The 19,308-nt window shown below is 45.7% G+C and overlaps 1 protein-coding gene across 2 annotated transcripts in view; it reads right to left on the bottom strand.

The window, feature by feature from the left end:
* ATG7 (autophagy related 7) overlaps positions 1–19,308 on the bottom strand; it is a 270,663-nt gene that overhangs the window by 208,831 nt on the left and 42,524 nt on the right. For both annotated transcript variants that reach the window (XM_044300563.1, XM_044300564.1), the window contains 4 exons: positions 18,469–18,615; positions 15,011–15,099; positions 5,828–5,949; positions 5,055–5,145 (listed from right to left, as the gene is read on the bottom strand). In XM_044300563.1, coding sequence (XP_044156498.1) covers positions 5,055–5,145; positions 5,828–5,949; positions 15,011–15,099; positions 18,469–18,615 — 449 coding nt within the window. The remainder of the gene's footprint in view (positions 1–5,054; positions 5,146–5,827; positions 5,950–15,010; positions 15,100–18,468; positions 18,616–19,308) is intronic.

Here is a 19,308-nt window from a genome sequence, read left to right as displayed (position 1 = left end):
TCTCGAGCGCCCATGCGTCTGAGATGTGGGCCCGCCATACGTTCCTGAATAGGAGAAGGCGGCCCCCCACCCGGGTGGGTGGGGGCGCACCTTCAGGCAGAGGGCTGCTGGCCTGTGGGAGCCCGTGCAGGCTGGGACTTGCGCCAGGTAGGTTGCGTCCGAAAAAACGGCTTCTTGCGTCTATCCTGGGCTGGGCCAGAGGAAGAAGAACTGGCCGCGGGTCTAGACCCGGTGGGCTTGCGAAAGGACCGAAAACGGGACGAACCAGCGTGACCACGGGGGGCGCCCATTGGCCTGGACTGGGGGAGGTGAGTACTCTTCCCACCCGTGGCCTCTGATATAAGTTCGTCCAGACGGGTTCCGAACAGGCGGGAACCCGTGAATGGTAGGCCGGCCAAAGAGCGTTTGGAAGCGGCGTCCGCCGCCCAAACCTTCAGCCAGAGTTCCCTCCTGACAGAAACTGCCAGGGCAGAGGAACGGGCAATGAGGGCACCCGCATCAAGGGAGGCCTCACAGACGAATTTTCCGGCCTGAACAATTAGTTGGGCTAAGGAACGGAGGTCCTGAACAGGGACGTCCGACCCTAACTCCCGTTCCAGTTGCAAACCCCATTCAGAGACCGCTTTGCCAACCCAGGCGGAGGCAAAGACCGGTCTAAGGGCCGAACCAGAGGCAGTAAATATGGCCTTGGAGAGGGATTCCGTACGACGGTCCTCAACAGACTGGAGGGAAGATCCGTCCTGTACAGGAATAGTAGTGCTTTTGGACAGGCGAGCCACGGGAGGATCAACCTTAGGCGGGGATGTCCACGTGGTCACAGAATCCGCTGGAAAGGGATAACAAATGTCCAGCTTTTTGGGTGTAATAAAGCGGACGTTAGGCCGAGTCCAAGCCTTGGATACCACAGAAGAAAAATCAGCGTGTATGGGAAAAACCTTGGAGGCCTGTTTGGGGCGGAGAAAGGACACGCCGGCCTGTTCAGAGCTGGGGGGGTCATCGTGTAGCTGAAAGGTATCACGGATGCTAGTGACAAGATGCCCCACCGCGGACGCCAATTTGGATGGAAGCTCTGAGTCCATGTCCACGTCCGAATCCGCCAGTTCTCCCTCAGAAAGCGTATCCCTCTGAGAGGATAGACTTGACTGAGCTCGCACGCATGGCGGACGAGAGCGAAGCATCTGGAGAAGATGTGCGCTCAACCCTTGAACGTTTCTGAGTATGCCGGGCCCTGGAAGATTCGCTGGGAGGCAGGGAACCAGTGGGGGCGGCAGAAACGGTAGTCCCAGCGGGTGCGACAGGGATTGTGGCAGCCTGCGGGAGAGGCGGTCTATCCACGAGACGGCCCACTACGTGTGTAAGGCTTTCCACCGCCTGAGACAGAGACCTAGCCCAGTCAGGGGGTTCAGAGGCACCGGGGGGCGCAGCGGGAAGTGGGCCCTGCACCGGGGCCTGACATGCAAGGCAATGCGGCTCAGATTGCCCACGCGGAAAAAGTTCCTTACAGGCGGTACAGGCATGGTACCAGGGTTTGGGGGCACCTGTGGGATCTGACATGCTGAAGTGTGGTTGTACTCTAATATAGAGACCACAAAGGGTTATAGCAGCTATGACCAGGAGGGTTAGGAGAGGGTTAACTGTCCTACCAGTGCCTCAGAAGAACGTCAGGAGATGGCCCAGATCAGCAGCAGCAGAGAAGCAGTGAACAGCAGTGAGCAGCAGAGAGCAGCAGAGAGAGCGCCCACAGAAGCCGAGCGATGTACACAGGAGGTTAGAGTCCCCCACCGTGTCCCAGCTTCCTGTCAGGAGTGAGGAAGCGCGGGAAACCTCAGCAGAAAGCGCGGGAAACAAGCTCCGCCCCCTCCAGCGCTTGAAATGTCTCCTGTGAAGGAGAACGTAGCTCCGCCCCCAAAATGACGCGCGCGTAAGCCCCGCCCCCTGCCGGGACCGCTAAGCCCCGCCCCCCGTTCTCGGCGGGAAGGGGGAGAGAGAGAAGAGAAAAATGGAGTCAGCCCCGAATGAGGGGGAGGGGAGAAAGATAGCAGCGTGGGGGGGAACGGCGTGGGGGTGCTGAGGATGCTGCTGTGCTGCATTGTCCTGCAGATGAGCGCTCAGAATGAGCGACCACGGGTGCCCCCCTTACCCAGAGGGGTAGATGCTGCAGATAGGGACGGGGTATGGGCTGGAATAGCCATCTCACCGTCCGACGTCTTCACCCTCAGTCCTTTCCAGCAGGGTCGCCCCTTCAGCCACTGGCACCGCAGTGGCAGGAAGCTGGAAGAGGGGCTTGGCGTGCGGGCGACCCCCTAGCTGGCGGGATGTAGGGGAGCCATTGCTGCCCAGATCCTCCTATTGCTTCTGTGGGGGAGGCAGCAGTGCAGATAAGTTGGCACTGGCGCAGCTCAACCCCGGGAGAGCAGAGAGGTCAAATGAGTCTCTGGTATCCCTAGGAAAAAATAAAATAACAAAATTAGAAGAAAAAGTAAAAATAACAAGGAGAAAACAGCCCTGCAGTAGCAGGGAGTGTCTTGCCTCCTTGGACACTAAGCTAAAACTGGTAGCCTCTATCTCCAGGCTGAGGGTATAGCTGATGGAGGAGGGGCTTAACAGTTTTACTTAGTGTCACGCCTCCTAGGGAGCTGAGCTATACCCAAGGTCTGTGTCCCCCAAGGAAAATGGGCGAGAAAAGAGAAACATTTCAGTTAATGGGTAATACTGGAACCATCTAATGCACATTTTTAATTAAATTCTATACAAAGATGTAGATGAAATCTGATTAGTAGCACTACTGCGCTGGAAAAAACTGCAGAAAATACATGTGAAAAAACTACATAAAAGCACCACATTTATCTATTTACAACTGTGTTTTTTATGGGAACAGGTTTAACCCCTTAAAGGGAACCTGTCACTGGGATTTTGTGTATGGAGCTGAGGACATGGGTTGCTAGATGGCCGCTAGCACATCCACAATACCCAGTCCCCATAGCTCTGTGTGCTTTTATTGTGTCAAAAAAACGATTTGATACATATGCAAATTAACCTGAGATGACTCCTGTCCCTGACTCATCTCACACACAGGACTCATCTCAGGGTAATTTGCATATGTATCAAATCGATTTTTTGACACAAAAAAGCACACAGAGATATAGGGACTGGGTATTGCGGATGTGCTAGGGGTGATCTTGCAACCCATGTCCTCAGCTCTATACACAAAATCCCGGTGACAGGTTCCCTTTAAAGGGGAAGTCTGCACTGGAAAGAGCTCAATCTATTGTGCAGTGGATGAAGCTGGTTACTGCAGCGCTCCTCCCATTGATGTGAATGTGAGCCACGCTGCAGTTACAAGCTCCGTATAGTGCACAACAGACGGAGCTGTGCAGTTCCAGCGTTGGAGCTACTGCAGGACTGCTGACCGGCAGGTTGAGAACGGGGGCTGTCCAACTCCTTTCCCATCTGATGAGATGCATACAGACAGGCAATGAATAAAGTGATGGCCACCTTATGAGGTGGAACCTTTTTGGAGACATACACCCTTCAACACTGAAATCTCAACACCAAGAAGGAAAAGTTGTGTAATGATGGAAATCACAGAATCAATAGACATGTTAATGATATACAAATGGTAAAAAATGGAAACAATACTCAAAAAAAAATCTCCACACAGAGAAAAAGACTCGCCTTGGCATGCTATCAATAAGGTTATTAATTGTTGTGCCACGTTGAATGCACTTGGACACGCAAATCATCAAGATCTGCTGCCACCCTACAACATGATCCTGAAAGTAGGACTGGTGTGACGTTCCCTTGTAAAGACCTCTTCATGGAGTTGCCCTTATGGTCTCCAGACTAATCTCAGACTATCACCTCATCTGAGACAAAAGCAGCACTCATCACAGAAGAGGATAGATCTCTTATGTGAGATCAATGTAGCACCTGTAGTTGGACATCTGGCTCCTAGCCCAATGTCGTGAAAATGTCTTATGACGGTTTGTGTAGATACTGTTGCCGCCTTAGTCTTGGGATGTGACATCCAATTTCACTTGCAGTACAGAATAGATCACTACACAGCATTCTTCTAATCAGATGATCCATCTGTACTCCAGTGCACCTCTTGCTGTTATTTCCAGTTTGTTGATGTTCTCTTAACCGACGGGACGCAAAACTTTGACCAGACTTGACGCTTACTTCGTGATCTGCCAGAGTGATAAATCAACGTCTCTCAGTTCAAGGATTCTGTCCCTCTCAGTTTGCCAAAAGTGGTGATAACTGGCACGTCAATGAACATGAGGCATCGCACAATCATTCCACACTACTTGATCTGGTTTTAAGGTTTCATCAGCCTTCTATGCCTCTCCCCGCCCCCCAAGCATGCCACAGATTGGAGCTAGGTGCTAGAAAATTTAATAATTTGCTGAATTTAGCAACCTATTTGATATGCATTAACCATACAGCTTGGTGTTACAATTTCAATGTTGAGGAGTGTAAGTGTGGATCTCAGAGGTGGGAATCGCATCTCTCAGATATTTATGGTATATCCCGCAGAGGTACCATATGGAGATAAGAAAACTAATAAAGGATTTGCCTCACTTTAGGAAATGGCATTTATCATGTACACAAAGTTAATACAATATGGACAATCACAAGCCTTTAGTAAGTGCCTTGTAATAACGGTTTACATGCTAAATGTGATTTCCTAAAGGTCCCTTTACAGGGGACGACGATCTAGCAGATTGTCGAGAAGGAAGCGATCGCTAGCGGAAGAGACCAATGCATTTACACGCAGCGACCTTCCTCCACAGTATGGGGAGGAGAGATCGCTTATGCCATCGCTCCTCCCCATACTGTCATACAATTACCTGATGACAGAGCACATTGCTCGTTCATCGGGTAATCGGCGGTGCATTTACAGCGCATGATCATCGCAAAGGAGCATCACTAGTAACGCTTGTTGTCGATAATGTGTTCAATTTTCGGCCCGTGTTAAGGGCCCTTAAGTTCCAACATGATAATCACATTACCCCTATGGATGATCAGTCCAGACAATTACCCTGATTTACCTCTTGGGGTCCATACATTCACTCAGGTTCACCATTCGGGGACCCATCCCACCTTTTTGGTTTTTTTCCCATCCAACAGCTTTTGGGCAAACTGAAAGAAAACATTTAAGAAATTGTAATATTATAAATCATTTGTCATAAAGACCGGCCACTATCAAAATAGTCAATTTATTGGTTCACACCATAACATTTACAAATCATACACTTTACACACATGTTCTCCAGCTGAAGATGTGCCACAATTGTTTGTTATTTTACAACTATCTGACAATTTTATTCGGATACCATATGGAAATACTATTGAGCACCATATCACCATAAGGGGGTATGTAAAGCTGGCCCTGGACAGCTGTACTTTGCAATTTGAGCCATGACCTTACATCGCCTAACATGACATGTTACAAGCTCCAGCAAAACAGAACTTGTGACTAGATTCAAAAAATGAAAATGCATTCCCGGAAAAGTACAAAAGGAGAAAGCTTTGAGGCGTAAAACTGTAATCTGGCAAAGACTATTGAATACCCTTCGAATTATTGGCGTGTCAACTCCCAGAGGCACACCACAAAACAAGGAGCAGTAAGTTCATACCAGCACAGGACTGCACATCGAAACTCACTGTATCCCAGACCAAATCCACAGTAAATGCATCAATGATAAAACAGAACCTAAAATAAATTCTGGAGGTCCTTTCATCTTGCAATGCACAAGAAATCAATTTTCAATTGAAATTTTAATTAAAAGAGAAATAACGTCCAGGATGAAAAGCGGGCTACCTTGGCTCTGTGCCACTGGCGGCAACTTAATTTCAAAGCTGATGCTGTGCTTTATGTCCCTTTCCCCCTGTAGAGTTCGGTCTCTGAGGCAAATGACTTCAATGGACTGTACCCGGCTGCCCCTGTGAATGAAATGGAGGAAATCAGAGAGAGGAGCCCAGCAGGATGGATAATAAACGAACTCACATCTTCACCTTAATAGCTTGTGATATCCTTAATAGCTTGAGATTTTTTTTTTTGAAAAAAACCTCATTTAACATTTATTTTAGTTTAATTACTTTCATGAAAATGCTACGCCATTGAGACAGGTGCTTAATCGCCTCTATTAATCAGATGATTCCAGGCGCAGGATTGAAATTCGGAAATGATTAAAGGGAAAGATTTCATTTTTTTTTTTTTTATAAATGAGAAGAATGATACAAGGAAGATACATGGTGGGTCATTGGGTAACGTATGTGATAATATTAGTGTATTAGCAGTGGTAATAAAAGGAAGGTTTATACCATCCGGTAGTTGACCAACTGCAACGCTCTTGACCGACAGGCTGCAAATGCGCATTATTAAAGGGAAAAGCCTTGTGTAAACCTGCTTGTTTTAAGTGGAAAGTTTACGGGTCTACATGTATTTAATGGGGAAACGGGGCAGTTCTTATGCAAATGAATCCATACAGGCTGATAAGAACAATGTTTGGGTGCTGTTCCACTAAGTTATCCCCCATCTCATACCACTCAGTCTCAAATGGTCCAGTGGTCTGGAAAAGAGATATGTAATCAACCAGTAGGGGGCACTGAGTGGTACAGTAGGAGACAGGAGCATGGAGGGGATGGCTGTCATTGTACATAGGGGCATGGATGTGGCTAGGATTATACATTGGGTGTTGTGAAGGTCACGGCATATGGAGCTGCCTGGCTATAGGGAGCCTGTTAAAGTCAACGTAAAGGGTCTATCATTGATCATTCATCCTATATGAGGATCCTGTTGCAGGTACGGGAGGAGGTAGACTGTTACTGTATGGCTACCTTTTAGCAGACACCGTGAGAGGGGAGAACTAGAAACCTGAAAAAAAAACACAATACAAAAAGTTGGCCATGGCATGCACAGCACAATGTATACCACATCCCAAGTTGGGACCTTACAAGCAAAAAGGAGAGTGCTGCATGGGATCACCAATGGTTAGATATAAAAAGACAGCTGCCTACCTAATGTTGTGCGGCACACACAACAACCATGTAGGCATAACGCTTGCCCTGGGCTGGGGTAGAAGAAAGTTCTGCTCCAGAACACATTGCAGAAATAAAAGCTCAGTTTGACAATACCTGGTGTTCACAGTTGCCTACTTCTACCCTAAGAAGCAGCAAGTTAAAGGGGTTATCCAAACTATAAAACATGTCCCCCAATGCCTGGGCCCCTCATATAGATTATTCATACCCCACTCCCCGGCACCCAGGTTGCTCCTGGTCCCCACACAGCCGCCGGGTTAGGGAACACCTAATAGCAGGCTTCGACAGGGACGAGACTACCTAGCATCACGCCCCACATCGACGGATGTTTTGATGGGGAAATGCAGCGGCGAACGTGCAGGGACCAGGAGTGACGCCTTTAAGGTACCTTTACACGAGAAGATGATTGGTACGACAGAGCGACGAACTAGTCGTTTCTTGGTGTAGCGAACGTTTCAACAATGACGCGCCGATCATCGTTCACAAAATTGCAATTTTGATTGCATAGTTCATCATTTGTAAAGCAGACTGTTGCATTTACACAAAGCGATAACTTGAGTGGTGTGCTTAAACACATCCCTGGTGTAATCATCTGTATTCCTGCGTGCGGTGAACGATTCCTGTTTACACGGATAGAATTGTTAATGCCCAATGAAGATTTTTGTGCGCACACAAACCATGGAACCAATGAGAAATCTACCGATTTTTGGTTGTCTCGCTATCGTTCATTGCTTTCACATTGCTCGATAACCTTGCAGTTTCGCTCAATTTAACGATAATTTAAATGATAATCGCCTTGTGTAAAGGTACCTTTATTGAATGTGGTTACTTTTTGCCCTCGACAGGGGCAGACTGGCCACAGCCACTAAAATGCCTGGTGGGCCAATAAACAGAAGGCCGTAGGCTGGGTACATAACGATCTGATGCAATCAGAAGCAGCAGATACCTACGCATATGCACTTGGCTGGCAGCCGCTGGTGCCCTCCTGAATTCAACGGCATAGTCGTCCTTGGAACACTGATACAGCTGAGTACTGCGGAGGGGGCAGCAGCATTTTGTGCTGCACTTTGGCATTTGGTTCTGCTGGGGCGGTATTTTGTGGTGCACTAAGATATTGCTGGCCCCGACTAATTCTATTGCCCCTGCCTACTTGCGTTGCTCGCTTTCTGTGAATAAAGACTTGCCTACAACATGGGGCCACTTTTAGGATTTTTTTCAGGGCCACTTTAAAGTTTCCAGTCCACCCCTGCCTCTTGATGATTCCAAGTTAGGAGACGTAACAGTCAATGGCGATTTTCATTTCGTAAACTAATAAACTTTTAGCCGTGCTGAGCTAAAGGTCAAAAATAGACTGATCGTGGTGCCCACAGTGTTTTCTCATCATGGGCAGATACAAGGGCACCTAAACGCACCCCAGTGTGAGAAGCTCACTAAACAACTCTCCCCCCCCCCCCCCCGAGTTTCCAATGAGGGCTGACTACGGTCAGATATTGATTCTTCCTTTGAGAATCAGTAACGATTAAAACACGCGAGAACGCTCTTCACACAAACTAATGAGCAATTAGCATTACAAAACGAGCAGCAGGAAAGTGTATTGACATAATGTGAGCAGAGCTCTTATTAGATAATTAGACTTGTGGAGACAAAGTGGAAAATATACTGAATTACTATAGAAAGCCAATCTAATCCCAAAATGTTATCCAGACACATCAATAAGCAGCACATGAAAGGAAATCTGTCAGCTCCAAAACCCTCTATAACTAGAGTAAGCGGTGTATGGTGGAAGTGACGCCGAGTCCGGTCATGTCATTTTCATCTTCATATTCACTTGCATTCTGATGCCGTGCTCCCACAAACCAGCAACCAGTGAAATACTTCGGGAGGACTCTTCTTTAAGTCCTCTCCATTATGCGTGTGAGCTCAGGAGTCCTCTCAGTGCATTTTACTGCTGGTTTGATGGTGCACTGTGTCGAAATGCAAGTTGAAGATTTAAGAGGCTCTGTCACCAGGATCAACCCTATTAAACCATTAAAGGGAACCTGTCACCGGGATTTTGTGTATAGAGCTGAAGACATGGGTTGCTAGATGGCCGCTAGCACATCCGCAATACCCAGTCCCCATAGCTCTGTGTGCTTTTATTGTGTAAAAAAAACAACTATTTGATACATATGCAAATTACCCTGAGATGAGTCCTGTATGTGAGATGAGTCAGGGACAGGACTCATCTCAGGGTAATTTGCATATGTATCAAATAGTTTTTTTTACACAATAAAAGCACACAGAGCTATGGGGACTGGGTATTGAGGATGTGCCAGCGGCCATCTAGCAACCCATGTCTTCAGCTCTATACACAAAATCCCGGTGACAGGTTCCCTTTAAACATACTGGCTGACAGGGCTCATCATGCTGATTAAAACTATACCTTTCTCTTGTCTATATGTTAAATGGCTGCAGAGATATCAGCGTTTTTTCATATGCAAATAAGCAATTTGAGCACCAAGAGGCGGGGCTTAATATTCTGAGCACTGCTCTGTAAACCCCCTGTGCTCTGCGCACTACACCTCCCCTTAATTGACAGGACTAGACATCAGGCTGAGGGCAGAGCTGTGTCCTAGCATCTACATATCATATACACTATGTACTATAGCTTTACCACACTAAGATCTGCTCAGAAAGCTAATCTACATATCACTGCACGATATATGAATAGACAGTAATGTGTGTTAGCCTATAAGCATGGAAAAACCATGAATCTATGTGGTAAGGCTAAAGCTTAGAGGTTAAGCTATTCGTTTTGTATGTAGAGATCCCTGGTTTGAATCTTAGGAGAGATTTTAACGTTTTTTTTTCTTCTGATATTTTTTTCTTCTACACTTATCCCATAAGAAAAGTCTATATCAGGGATCAGCAACCTTCGGCACTCCTGCTGCTCTGAAACTACAACTCCCAGCATGCATACTTACTCTGCTGTTCTTGCAACTCCTATAGAAGTGTAAGGATTTGGGGAGTTGTAGTTTCAGAAAAGCTGGAGTACAGGAGGTTGCTGATCCCTGGTCTATATCCTTATCATATTAAGAATAATATTTTTTAAAAAAGCTAATAAATATATCTGGCTTCTTTATAACACATTATACATTGTGTCTGTAAATAAGCAAGTGATAAGTCCTAGCAAAAAATAAATTAAAAAAAACCACAAAAAAAACACACTATTCTCAATATAGGAAGGCCTTATTATCATTAAAATTATTATTATATATGATTTATTATGGTATAGCCTTTTAATATGGTTTCAAATAAAAAAAATAATAGAAAGAAAACATATTTCTCTCATGGGACTTGAAAAAGGGATGTCCACATACAAGGTAGACCACTATGCCACCAAGCTATAGCCTTACCACATAGAGATTCATGTTTTTTCCATGCTTATAGGCTAACACGTATTATACTGGGGTCTATAATCATATATTGTGCTTGTGAATAAAGCAGTGATATGTAGATTACCTTTCTGAGCAGATCTCAGTGAGGTGAAGCTATAGTACATAGTGTAGATGGTATGTAGATGCTAGGACACAGCTCTGCCCTCAGTCGGATGTCTAGCCCTGTCAACCAAGGGCGGGGGGAGTGTGCAGAGCACAGGGGTGGTTACAAAGCAGTGCTTAGACGATTCAGCCCCGCCTCGAACTGCTCATTTTCATAAAAGCGCATATATCTCTCCAGCTGTTTAGCATACAGACAAAAGAAAGGTACAGTTTTTATCAGCATGATGAGATCTACCAGCCAGTACGTCTGGTTTAATAGGGTTCATCCTGGTGAGCCTCTTTAAAATTACAGAATCGGTCTAGTCATCACTTACACTATACACCGCTTTGTCTAGTTCAGAGTGAACAGATTTCCCTTTACAGGTCTGAAGCACAGAGGCAATGGGGCTTTCCTGCTCTTTATACTGATCAATGAAGCTTCTCCAGGGGGTTCCCCAAGAAACCAAACATTTATGATGTATACCAAATATAGGCCATCAATATTATAGTCTAAGTAAACCCCTCAATTAAAACAAATATTTTGATATTAACCCCTTAAGTAGCGGGCCTATATTAGTTTTTTCCTCCCCACATTTCAATAGCCATAAGGTTTTAAAGGGAACCTGTCAAGGGGATTTTGTGTATAGAGCTGAGGACATGGGTTGCTAGATGGCCGCTAGCACATCCGCAATACCCAGTCCCCATAGCTCTGTGTGCTTTTATTGTGTAAAAAAAAAACGATTTGATACATATACAAATTAACCTGAGTCCTGTATGTGAGATTAGTCAGGGACAGGACTCCTCTCGGGTTAATTTGCATATGTATAAAATAGTTTTTTTGACACAATAAAAGCACACAGAGCTATGGGGACTGGGTATTGCGGATGTGCTAGCGGCCATCTAGCAGCCAATGTCCTCAGCTCTATACACAAAATCCCGGTGACAGGTTCCCTTTAAATTTTCAGTTCATGTAGCCAAATGAGAGCTTATTTTTTGCGGGATTAGTTGTATTTTTTAATGCCACTATTCAATTTACCATGTCTTGTACTGGAAACACAAGGTTTTTTAGGTTTTGATATTACAGCGTTGACTGTACGCTAAATGTGACATCCTTATTCTGCAGCTCAGTAAAATTACGACGATAGCAAATTTGTATAGCTTTTTTTTGTTTTACTACTTTTAAAAAAATTAAAACCTTTGGAAAAAAATATCTATTTTCTTTGCATTGTCATTTTCTGACATCCATAAAGTTTTCATATTTTTGTCCACAAGAGCTGTATGAGGGCTTTTGTGGGATTAACTGTAGTTTTTATTGGTACCATTTTTGGGGTGCATGCAACTTTTTGATCAGTTAGTCAACTTTTTTGGGGGGGGATAAGGTGACCAAAAAAAGGTGAATCACATGGTTTTTTTTTTCTGTTAGTGTACACAATGCAATACATTTTTTTATATTTTAATAGTTACGACATTTTCAGATAGAGTGATGCCTTTTTTTATTATTTATATATGTTTATATGTAAAATTGGGAAATGGGGTGATTTAATATTTTTTATGTTTTAATTTTTTTTAATTTTTAAACAACTTTTTTAAATCACTTTTAGTCCCCTTAGGGATCTAGAACCTGGAATCTTTGACCATTTGTCCTATTCACCATAATAGAAATCTATTATGGTGAATGGGATTCTGGCATGCTACCTGCTGAGCTGTGCCTTGTGCACAGCTTAGCAGGCAGTTTACCATGACATGCCTGGGAACCTCCAGCTGGTCCCAGGCCCGCAATTTCAATGAGGGGGCTCCAATCGGATCTGCCTAACCTCACAGATGCTGGAGCGGAGCGGGCTCAGTGCAGCAGCCTGCTCCATACAGGTACATCATGGTGGCTGAAGGGGTTAATAGACTGGTGCAGTAGGACACATACATGCCAATGTGTTCATGATACAGGAGCAATAAAGCACCTGCATTACACCTGTGTGAAAATGACCTTAGTTAACACATTATATTAGGTTTAGGGATAGATAATTTTAAATTAGGATTAAAGTATGTATATGGGGATGAAAAATTATATACTTATATAAGCCCAATATTTGCATACAAAAGATTGTTGGTGACCTCAGTTTTTTTTTTTTTGCATTTCTTTAAAAGGCTACGTACACTTTTGGAGGCAATTCTGCAAAATTGCATTGCACTCCTTTTGGACTAAAAATTTTTTTTTTCAGTTGGTCTTTATTAAAAATGTTCAGCCATTTCTGAGATACAGGGTTAAAAAACAGTCCATTTGCAAGCTGTCATAGTCTGTTTTCTTTGAATCTTGTCCTCTGACAGCTCATGTGTAGCTCTCATCTCTGATCTCCTAACCTTATTATTTAAGCCATATTCTTAGCAGTTTAATAACAATTGAGATATACTAAGTGTTTATGAGGTCAGGGTATCAGGCATAAGAGCTACACTTGAGAGGTCAGATGACAGGATTCACAGATTTTTTTATCTGTCAAAGGCCTCATGCACACGACCGTTGTTCTGGTCCGCATCCGAGCCGCAGTTCTTGCGGCTTGGGTGCGGACCCATTCACTTCAATGGGGCCGCAAAAGATGCGGACAGCACTCCGTATGCTGTCCGCATCCATTGCTCCGTTCCGTGGCCCCGCAAAAAAAATATAACATGTCCTACTCTTGAATGTTTTACGGACAAGAATAGGCATTTTTACAATGGGCCGCCTGTTCCGTTCCGCAAATTGCGGAAGGCACACGAGCGGCTTCCGTGTTTTGCGGATCCGAAATTTGCGGACCGCAAAAAACGGAACGGTCGTGTGCGGGAGGCCAAAAGGTGAGAAAATTGTCCTGGCTAGCAGTAGTGCAAAAAACCCTGGCAGTGACAGGGTTAAACTTCAGAAATGGGAGGCAGAAGTCCTTTAAGTGGAAAGAACTTTCACATTAAGGCCTACATATCTACATACATTCATATGCATCAAGATAATTGGAAATAAAACACAATCCTACTTTTACTGCCACACGCAGAAGAGTTCTGCTCCAGCAATACAAAAACAATGCTATGGAGCCACATTAAGCAGACTCTGGCACTTTCAGCTCTACTTCATTAACAGCAAAGAATGTCAATAAATGTCAAGAAGGTCAATAATTGGCCATTTCCGAGAAATAATCCTTGTTTTGTTCAGAGCTTGCACAGTTCTGCTGCTAAGTGTAAATTCAAAGAAAAAGATGCAGCTCTGCAGGTCACCCAACACAAAGGATATTTAAAGGGCATCTGTCAGCAGATTTGCACCTATGACACTGGCTGACCTGTTACATGTGCGCTTGGCAGCTAAAGGCATCTGTGTTGGTCCCATGTTCATTAGTGCCTGCATTAATGAGAAAAGTGAAGTTTTAATATATGCAAATGACCCTTTAGGAGCAACGGGGGAGTTGCCGTTACACCTAGAAGCTCAGCTTTTTTGCAACTGCTGTGCCCTCTGCATTTTGATTGACAGGGCCAGACAGTGAAAATGTCATCACACCTGCCTGTCACTGACAATCAGAGCAGAGTATGCAGCAGGTGCAGAGAGAGCAGAGCCTCTACGTGTAACGGCTACACCCCTGTTGCTCCTAGAGGCTCATTTGCATGTATTAAAACATCATTTATCTTAGCAATGTGGACACATATGAACATGGGACCAACACAGATGCATTCAGCTGCCAAGCGCACATGTTACAGGTCAGCCAGTGTCATAGGTGCAAATCTGCTGACAGATGCCCATTAAAAGAGGCTTTATTGGTTGCAGAATCGAACAATGGGGCACATTTATTAAGACTGGCGTTTTAGATGCCAGTCTTAATAAAGCCCTAAACTGGCGGTGGACCTGCCAAAGTTATGAAGAGGCGCAGAGGCCTCTCCATAACTTTGGCGCATCCAGCACCAGTTCTAAATGTAAGCCCGCTTCCGGAACTCCCACAGAAGTGAATAGAGAGCTCCCGGTGCAAGCGCCACCACCTCTCCATTCACCTGTATAGGAAATTCGGAAATAGCCGAACTAGCGCTCAGCTATTTTCAGCACTCCCATAAAAGCAAATGGCCGTGCTTGTGCAGTGCGCCCTTGTTCACTTTGGGGGCCCCAATCAAGAGATATATGCAGGTCTCAGAGGTGGGACTCACATCTATTTAATATTGGTGGCACATCCTAGCAATATGCCATCAATGTATGAGATGGGCCAAGTCCTTTACATGGGAATTGAGCTTCACAAAGGCCATGTGACCAATGGAGGTGACATTACAGACTGAAGAAGAGGCCGCAGTGCTCGAATGAGTGCCTCAGCCACCTGCAATAGCTGGTCTGTTTTTTGTTTGACTTATTGCCCTACGGATAATTTGCAATCAGACTATGGTCATCCCTATTTCAGTTACCAATAGTATTTCAAAACTCAGCGCTAACATTGGTGTTAGGATAACAGTACCAGTGTGAAGCTGCCAGCACCAAGACATTCCTCAGAGGCCATCCAGGGTACTGGGCCAAAGTGCATGGGTCATATACTCCAAGCGTTACCTAAGGGAAAAAGGGACAAGGAGAGCTTTAGGTCCAGCAAGCAAATCACTGCAGTTAAGATAGAGAAAAGTATCAAGTAGTAGTTGTATATTACAATGGCACTTAGACACAGAGAACCTCACCCAGAGGGACAGACCCGGTGAGGATCTCTTTGACTACTTAAAGGGAACCTGTCACCTGTATAGACCTGAGGACATGGGCTTCTAGATGGCCGCTAGCACTTCCGCAATATCCAGCCCCCATAGCTCTTATTGTGTAAAAAAACGATTTTATAGATATGTAAATGAGGCTACTAACGTTTCCGGAGACCAGCACCGCCCCGCATCCTCCGAATCTCCTCCTTGCTCCCCGACGTCACAAAGCTAGAGAGCCGTAATCTCGCATTCGCGGTGTCGGTATAGTGTTCCTTCCCTGTGCTGGCATCAGCCTCAGGGAACGAACTGCGCATGCGCTAGCTCACGCATCGCGAGATTACGGCGCTCTAGCTTTGTGACTTCGGGGAGCAAGGAGGAGATTCGGAGGATGCGGGGCGGTGCTGGGCTCAGAGTCAGAGAAGGCTGGACTCATCTCTCAAGCATGGAGGAGACAGGACTCATCTAAGGTTCATTTACATATCTATAGAATCGTTTTGTTTTGACACAATAAAAGCACACAGAGCTATGGGGACTGGGTACTAGCGGCGATCTAGCAGCCCATGTCCTCAGCTCTATACACAAAATCCCGGTGACAGGTTCCCTTTAAAGTGAAAGGCTGGCTGGGGTAGGGTTGTCACGATGCCGGAATTTGAACTTTGATTTCGATACCGAGTAAAGGATCACGATCCTCGATACCAAAATCGTCACTTTGCAAAACTTTGTCTGTCCTGCACCGTTGTGTTATAGTTTTGTTCACCTTAAGCCACCTAGTTCATGAATCGAATGCCAGACTTACAGTGCATACTGACAACAAGCAGAGCTGGAGGAGAAAGGAGGTGGAAGTACATAATACAGATTTATGATCCATTGCAGGTCTGGAGCTGGGTGAACCCCTTATGAGCACAGTGATGGCTGTCACCCAGCACCTGTTGGCTGTACACCGGATAATGATATACTGTGCGCTCCCCCCAGAGCTGTTAACCTCTGATGTGCCAGCGACAAGCCGCTGGTGCAGACCACCGCTGTGTTTGCCCAAAGGTTGCTCCCAGTTGAGTCCTGACACTGAAATGAACAAAAAAAATGTAGCTGATCCCGCTCTGCGCGCAGCTGTTCTCACGAATGACAGAGCATGCCGGTGGAGCACTCTGCAGTTTATGTTCATCTGTCTCTGGGGCAGATATCACTGATGTCCGTCCAGGTCCTATACTCTCTGTATGTTATGCTGTGGGGAGGCTACCATAATGACCCAGGTTTGTGTGCATGTCAGCGGCTCTCCGAAGATCACATTTCACCATTGAGTAAGTGGCACTTAGAAGTTCCTGGAAAGCAGGACGCATCCCCTCTAATACTGCACAGTACAAGGACATCATGAGGGTCAGCACTGTGGACATCTATAGAGATACGTGACAGAGTGTGGCTGCTGATCAGAACATGGTGAGCGCTGGGTAGTGCACGCTGTTTTCTCTGTTAGACCTGCTACTAATGTTAGTTTTGAACCAGCCAGGGCTTGAAATGGTTGAAAGTATTGAAAAAGTATCGATACCCAATGCAACCCTAAGCTGGAGGCGGCATGTTGAAAGGCTACAGGGAAGAGGTGGGGGACTACTATGTCTACCGGAGAAGAGGGGATGAAATGTGGGACTTTTTACTTTACATGTTGTGAGGGATCGCTTTCTCTCAGGGGTTTTCAAGCACAGATTTCTTCCTCAGACAAGGGTTTTAGTGTCCGAACAGCGCTTTATTGTGGCACACCAGCATAAACAAAGCAAAAGAAAAAAACACCTGCCCGTCTAGGCACTACCTATTACACAAATAACATATACAGTTCACACCAGTGATCAGATGCGGCTTTCCCAGCCCAACCTCCAGCAGCCTCCAGGCTGCTTCCACACCAGTGTCTCTTGGAGGATAGTGGTCTAGAAGTCTTCCCAGCGCTGACCGTGCGACCCTCTTCCTTAGGCGTCGCTGGACCCCCCCAAACCTTAGGCTAAACCCAGCCTTATGGTCTCATAGCCCTCCCGGCTCAGACCACACAAAACCACTCTAGGCTTCTGTGTGCAAGACACCACCCCTTCTAAGGCCTCATGCACATGACTATTGTTTTGGTCCGCATCCGAGCCGCAGTTTTTGCAGCTTGTATGCGGACCCATTCACTTCAATGGGGCCGCAAAAGGTGCGGATAGCACGCCGTGTGCTGTCTGCATCCGATGCTCCGTTCCGTGGTCCACCCAAAAAATATAACCTGTACTATTCTTGTCCGCGCTTTGCGGACAAGAATAGGCAGTTATATTAAAGGCTGTCCGCGCCGTTCTGCAAATTGGCATCCGTGTTTTGCAGATCCGCGATTTGCGGACCACAAAACACACAAAGTTGTGTGCATGTAGCCTAAGGGCTTGTTCTCACATGTAAGGACGGGGCCGTGCTGTGGACCGCAAATTGCGGTCCGCTAAGCACGGGCACCTACCGTGTGGCAGCCGCATAAGGATTGCAGCCCCATTCACTTGAATGGGTCCGCGATCCCTCCGTTACGCAAAAAGATAGAGCTAGCTTTATCTTTTTGTGGTGCGGAAGCACGGAACCTCAGAAAGCACTCCGTAGTGTTCCATTCCGTGGTTCCGTTCCACATCTCCGGATTTGCGGACCCATTGAAACTGAAGGCACACTGGCAGCTTCTGTTTTTTGCGGATCCGCGGTTTGCGGACCGCAGAAAATGGAACGGTCGTGTGCATGAGGCCTAACTCTGAGGATTCCTTTATCCCCAGGTGATTACTGCACCTGGATTGTAATGTGGGAAATAGCTCACCCCCTCACATCCACAGAGAGGTGCTCTAGTCTAAAATGATTCACCCTTCAAGAATGCAAAAGTAACGTATGGTACTGGAAGACTGGCACACTCAACATATGGGACCCTATGGATTAACTGCAAATCGCAAAGTTTATTGTACATATACATAAAAGGAATAAAAGGTAAAAAAGTTTGATATAAATGATATCACTTGATTGCTATTTTTAAAAAACAATTTCACACAGTATTGCACTTATCATGCCACTATAAGTGCAATACTGTGTGAAATTTTGTTTTTAAAAAATAGCAATTAAGTGATATAATTTATATCAAACTTTTTTACCTTTTATTCTTTTATTCCTTTATGTATATGTACAATAAACTTTGCGATTTGCATTAATCCATACGATTACTGCATTAGGTACAATTTAATGACACCTGCTTATTTACCTTGTCCTCATCCGTATAGAATTCCTGGAATTTCAGCAAAGGAGACATTGAGAAAGTATCCCCCGTGTAACGGATTAAGAAGTAAGGTTGTGGAACGCCTCCTTCTGCTTGACAGAAATCATCATAGGCTTTCTGAAATGCGATTACCTATGGAAGAAAAACAAAATCACTGCTACTGAAATACATGTGCCGATAACGTCACCGAGAGAACAGCATCCGCTGGTCCATTCCGCGACCCGCAAAAAATATAGAGCATGTCCTATTCTTGTCTGCAATCGCGGACAAGGATAGGCATTTTCTATATAGCGCTGGCCATGTGCAGTCCGCAAAATGCAGAATGCACACGGCCAGTATCCGCGTTTTGCGGACCTCAAAACACATATGCGCAGGGCAAGGCCTGTTTTTTTACAAAACTATACTAGACTGTGAATTGCGCCTAGCAGGGAGCCTGGTAACGTTAAAGGTTTAAGTGGGCAGAGTATAGCGCTGTTCTGGGTGGTTTTAGAGGGGGGTACTAGTAAATAGCACCCAGAACAGCGCTCTACACCGCCCACGTGACTGTGGTATTGTTCTCTTGATAGGCCTAGACAAAGATGTCTGCAGTAGAGCATTGCACTAAGGCCGGAGCCGTCAGAATTCCGTTCAGCCCCATTAACTATAATAAAGAACAGCAGAGATCCTGCAATTACTCGACCGGCTGATTCTCGGCATGTTTGCCGGGTTGCGGCCTGATCTCTGCCAGTCTCCATTATAGTCAATAGGGCAGGCGGTTATCAGGTAGCATTCGGCAGTGCCTGATCCAGACATCGTCAGCGGGCTTCTCGCAGATGTGAAACAAGC

This window comes from Bufo gargarizans, chromosome 7 (assembly GCF_014858855.1).
Source record: "Bufo gargarizans isolate SCDJY-AF-19 chromosome 7, ASM1485885v1, whole genome shotgun sequence".
Classification (NCBI taxonomy): domain Eukaryota; kingdom Metazoa; phylum Chordata; class Amphibia; order Anura; family Bufonidae; genus Bufo; species Bufo gargarizans.
Note: the sequence above shows the minus strand (reverse complement) of the source record. Positions and strands in the feature narration are given on the sequence as shown.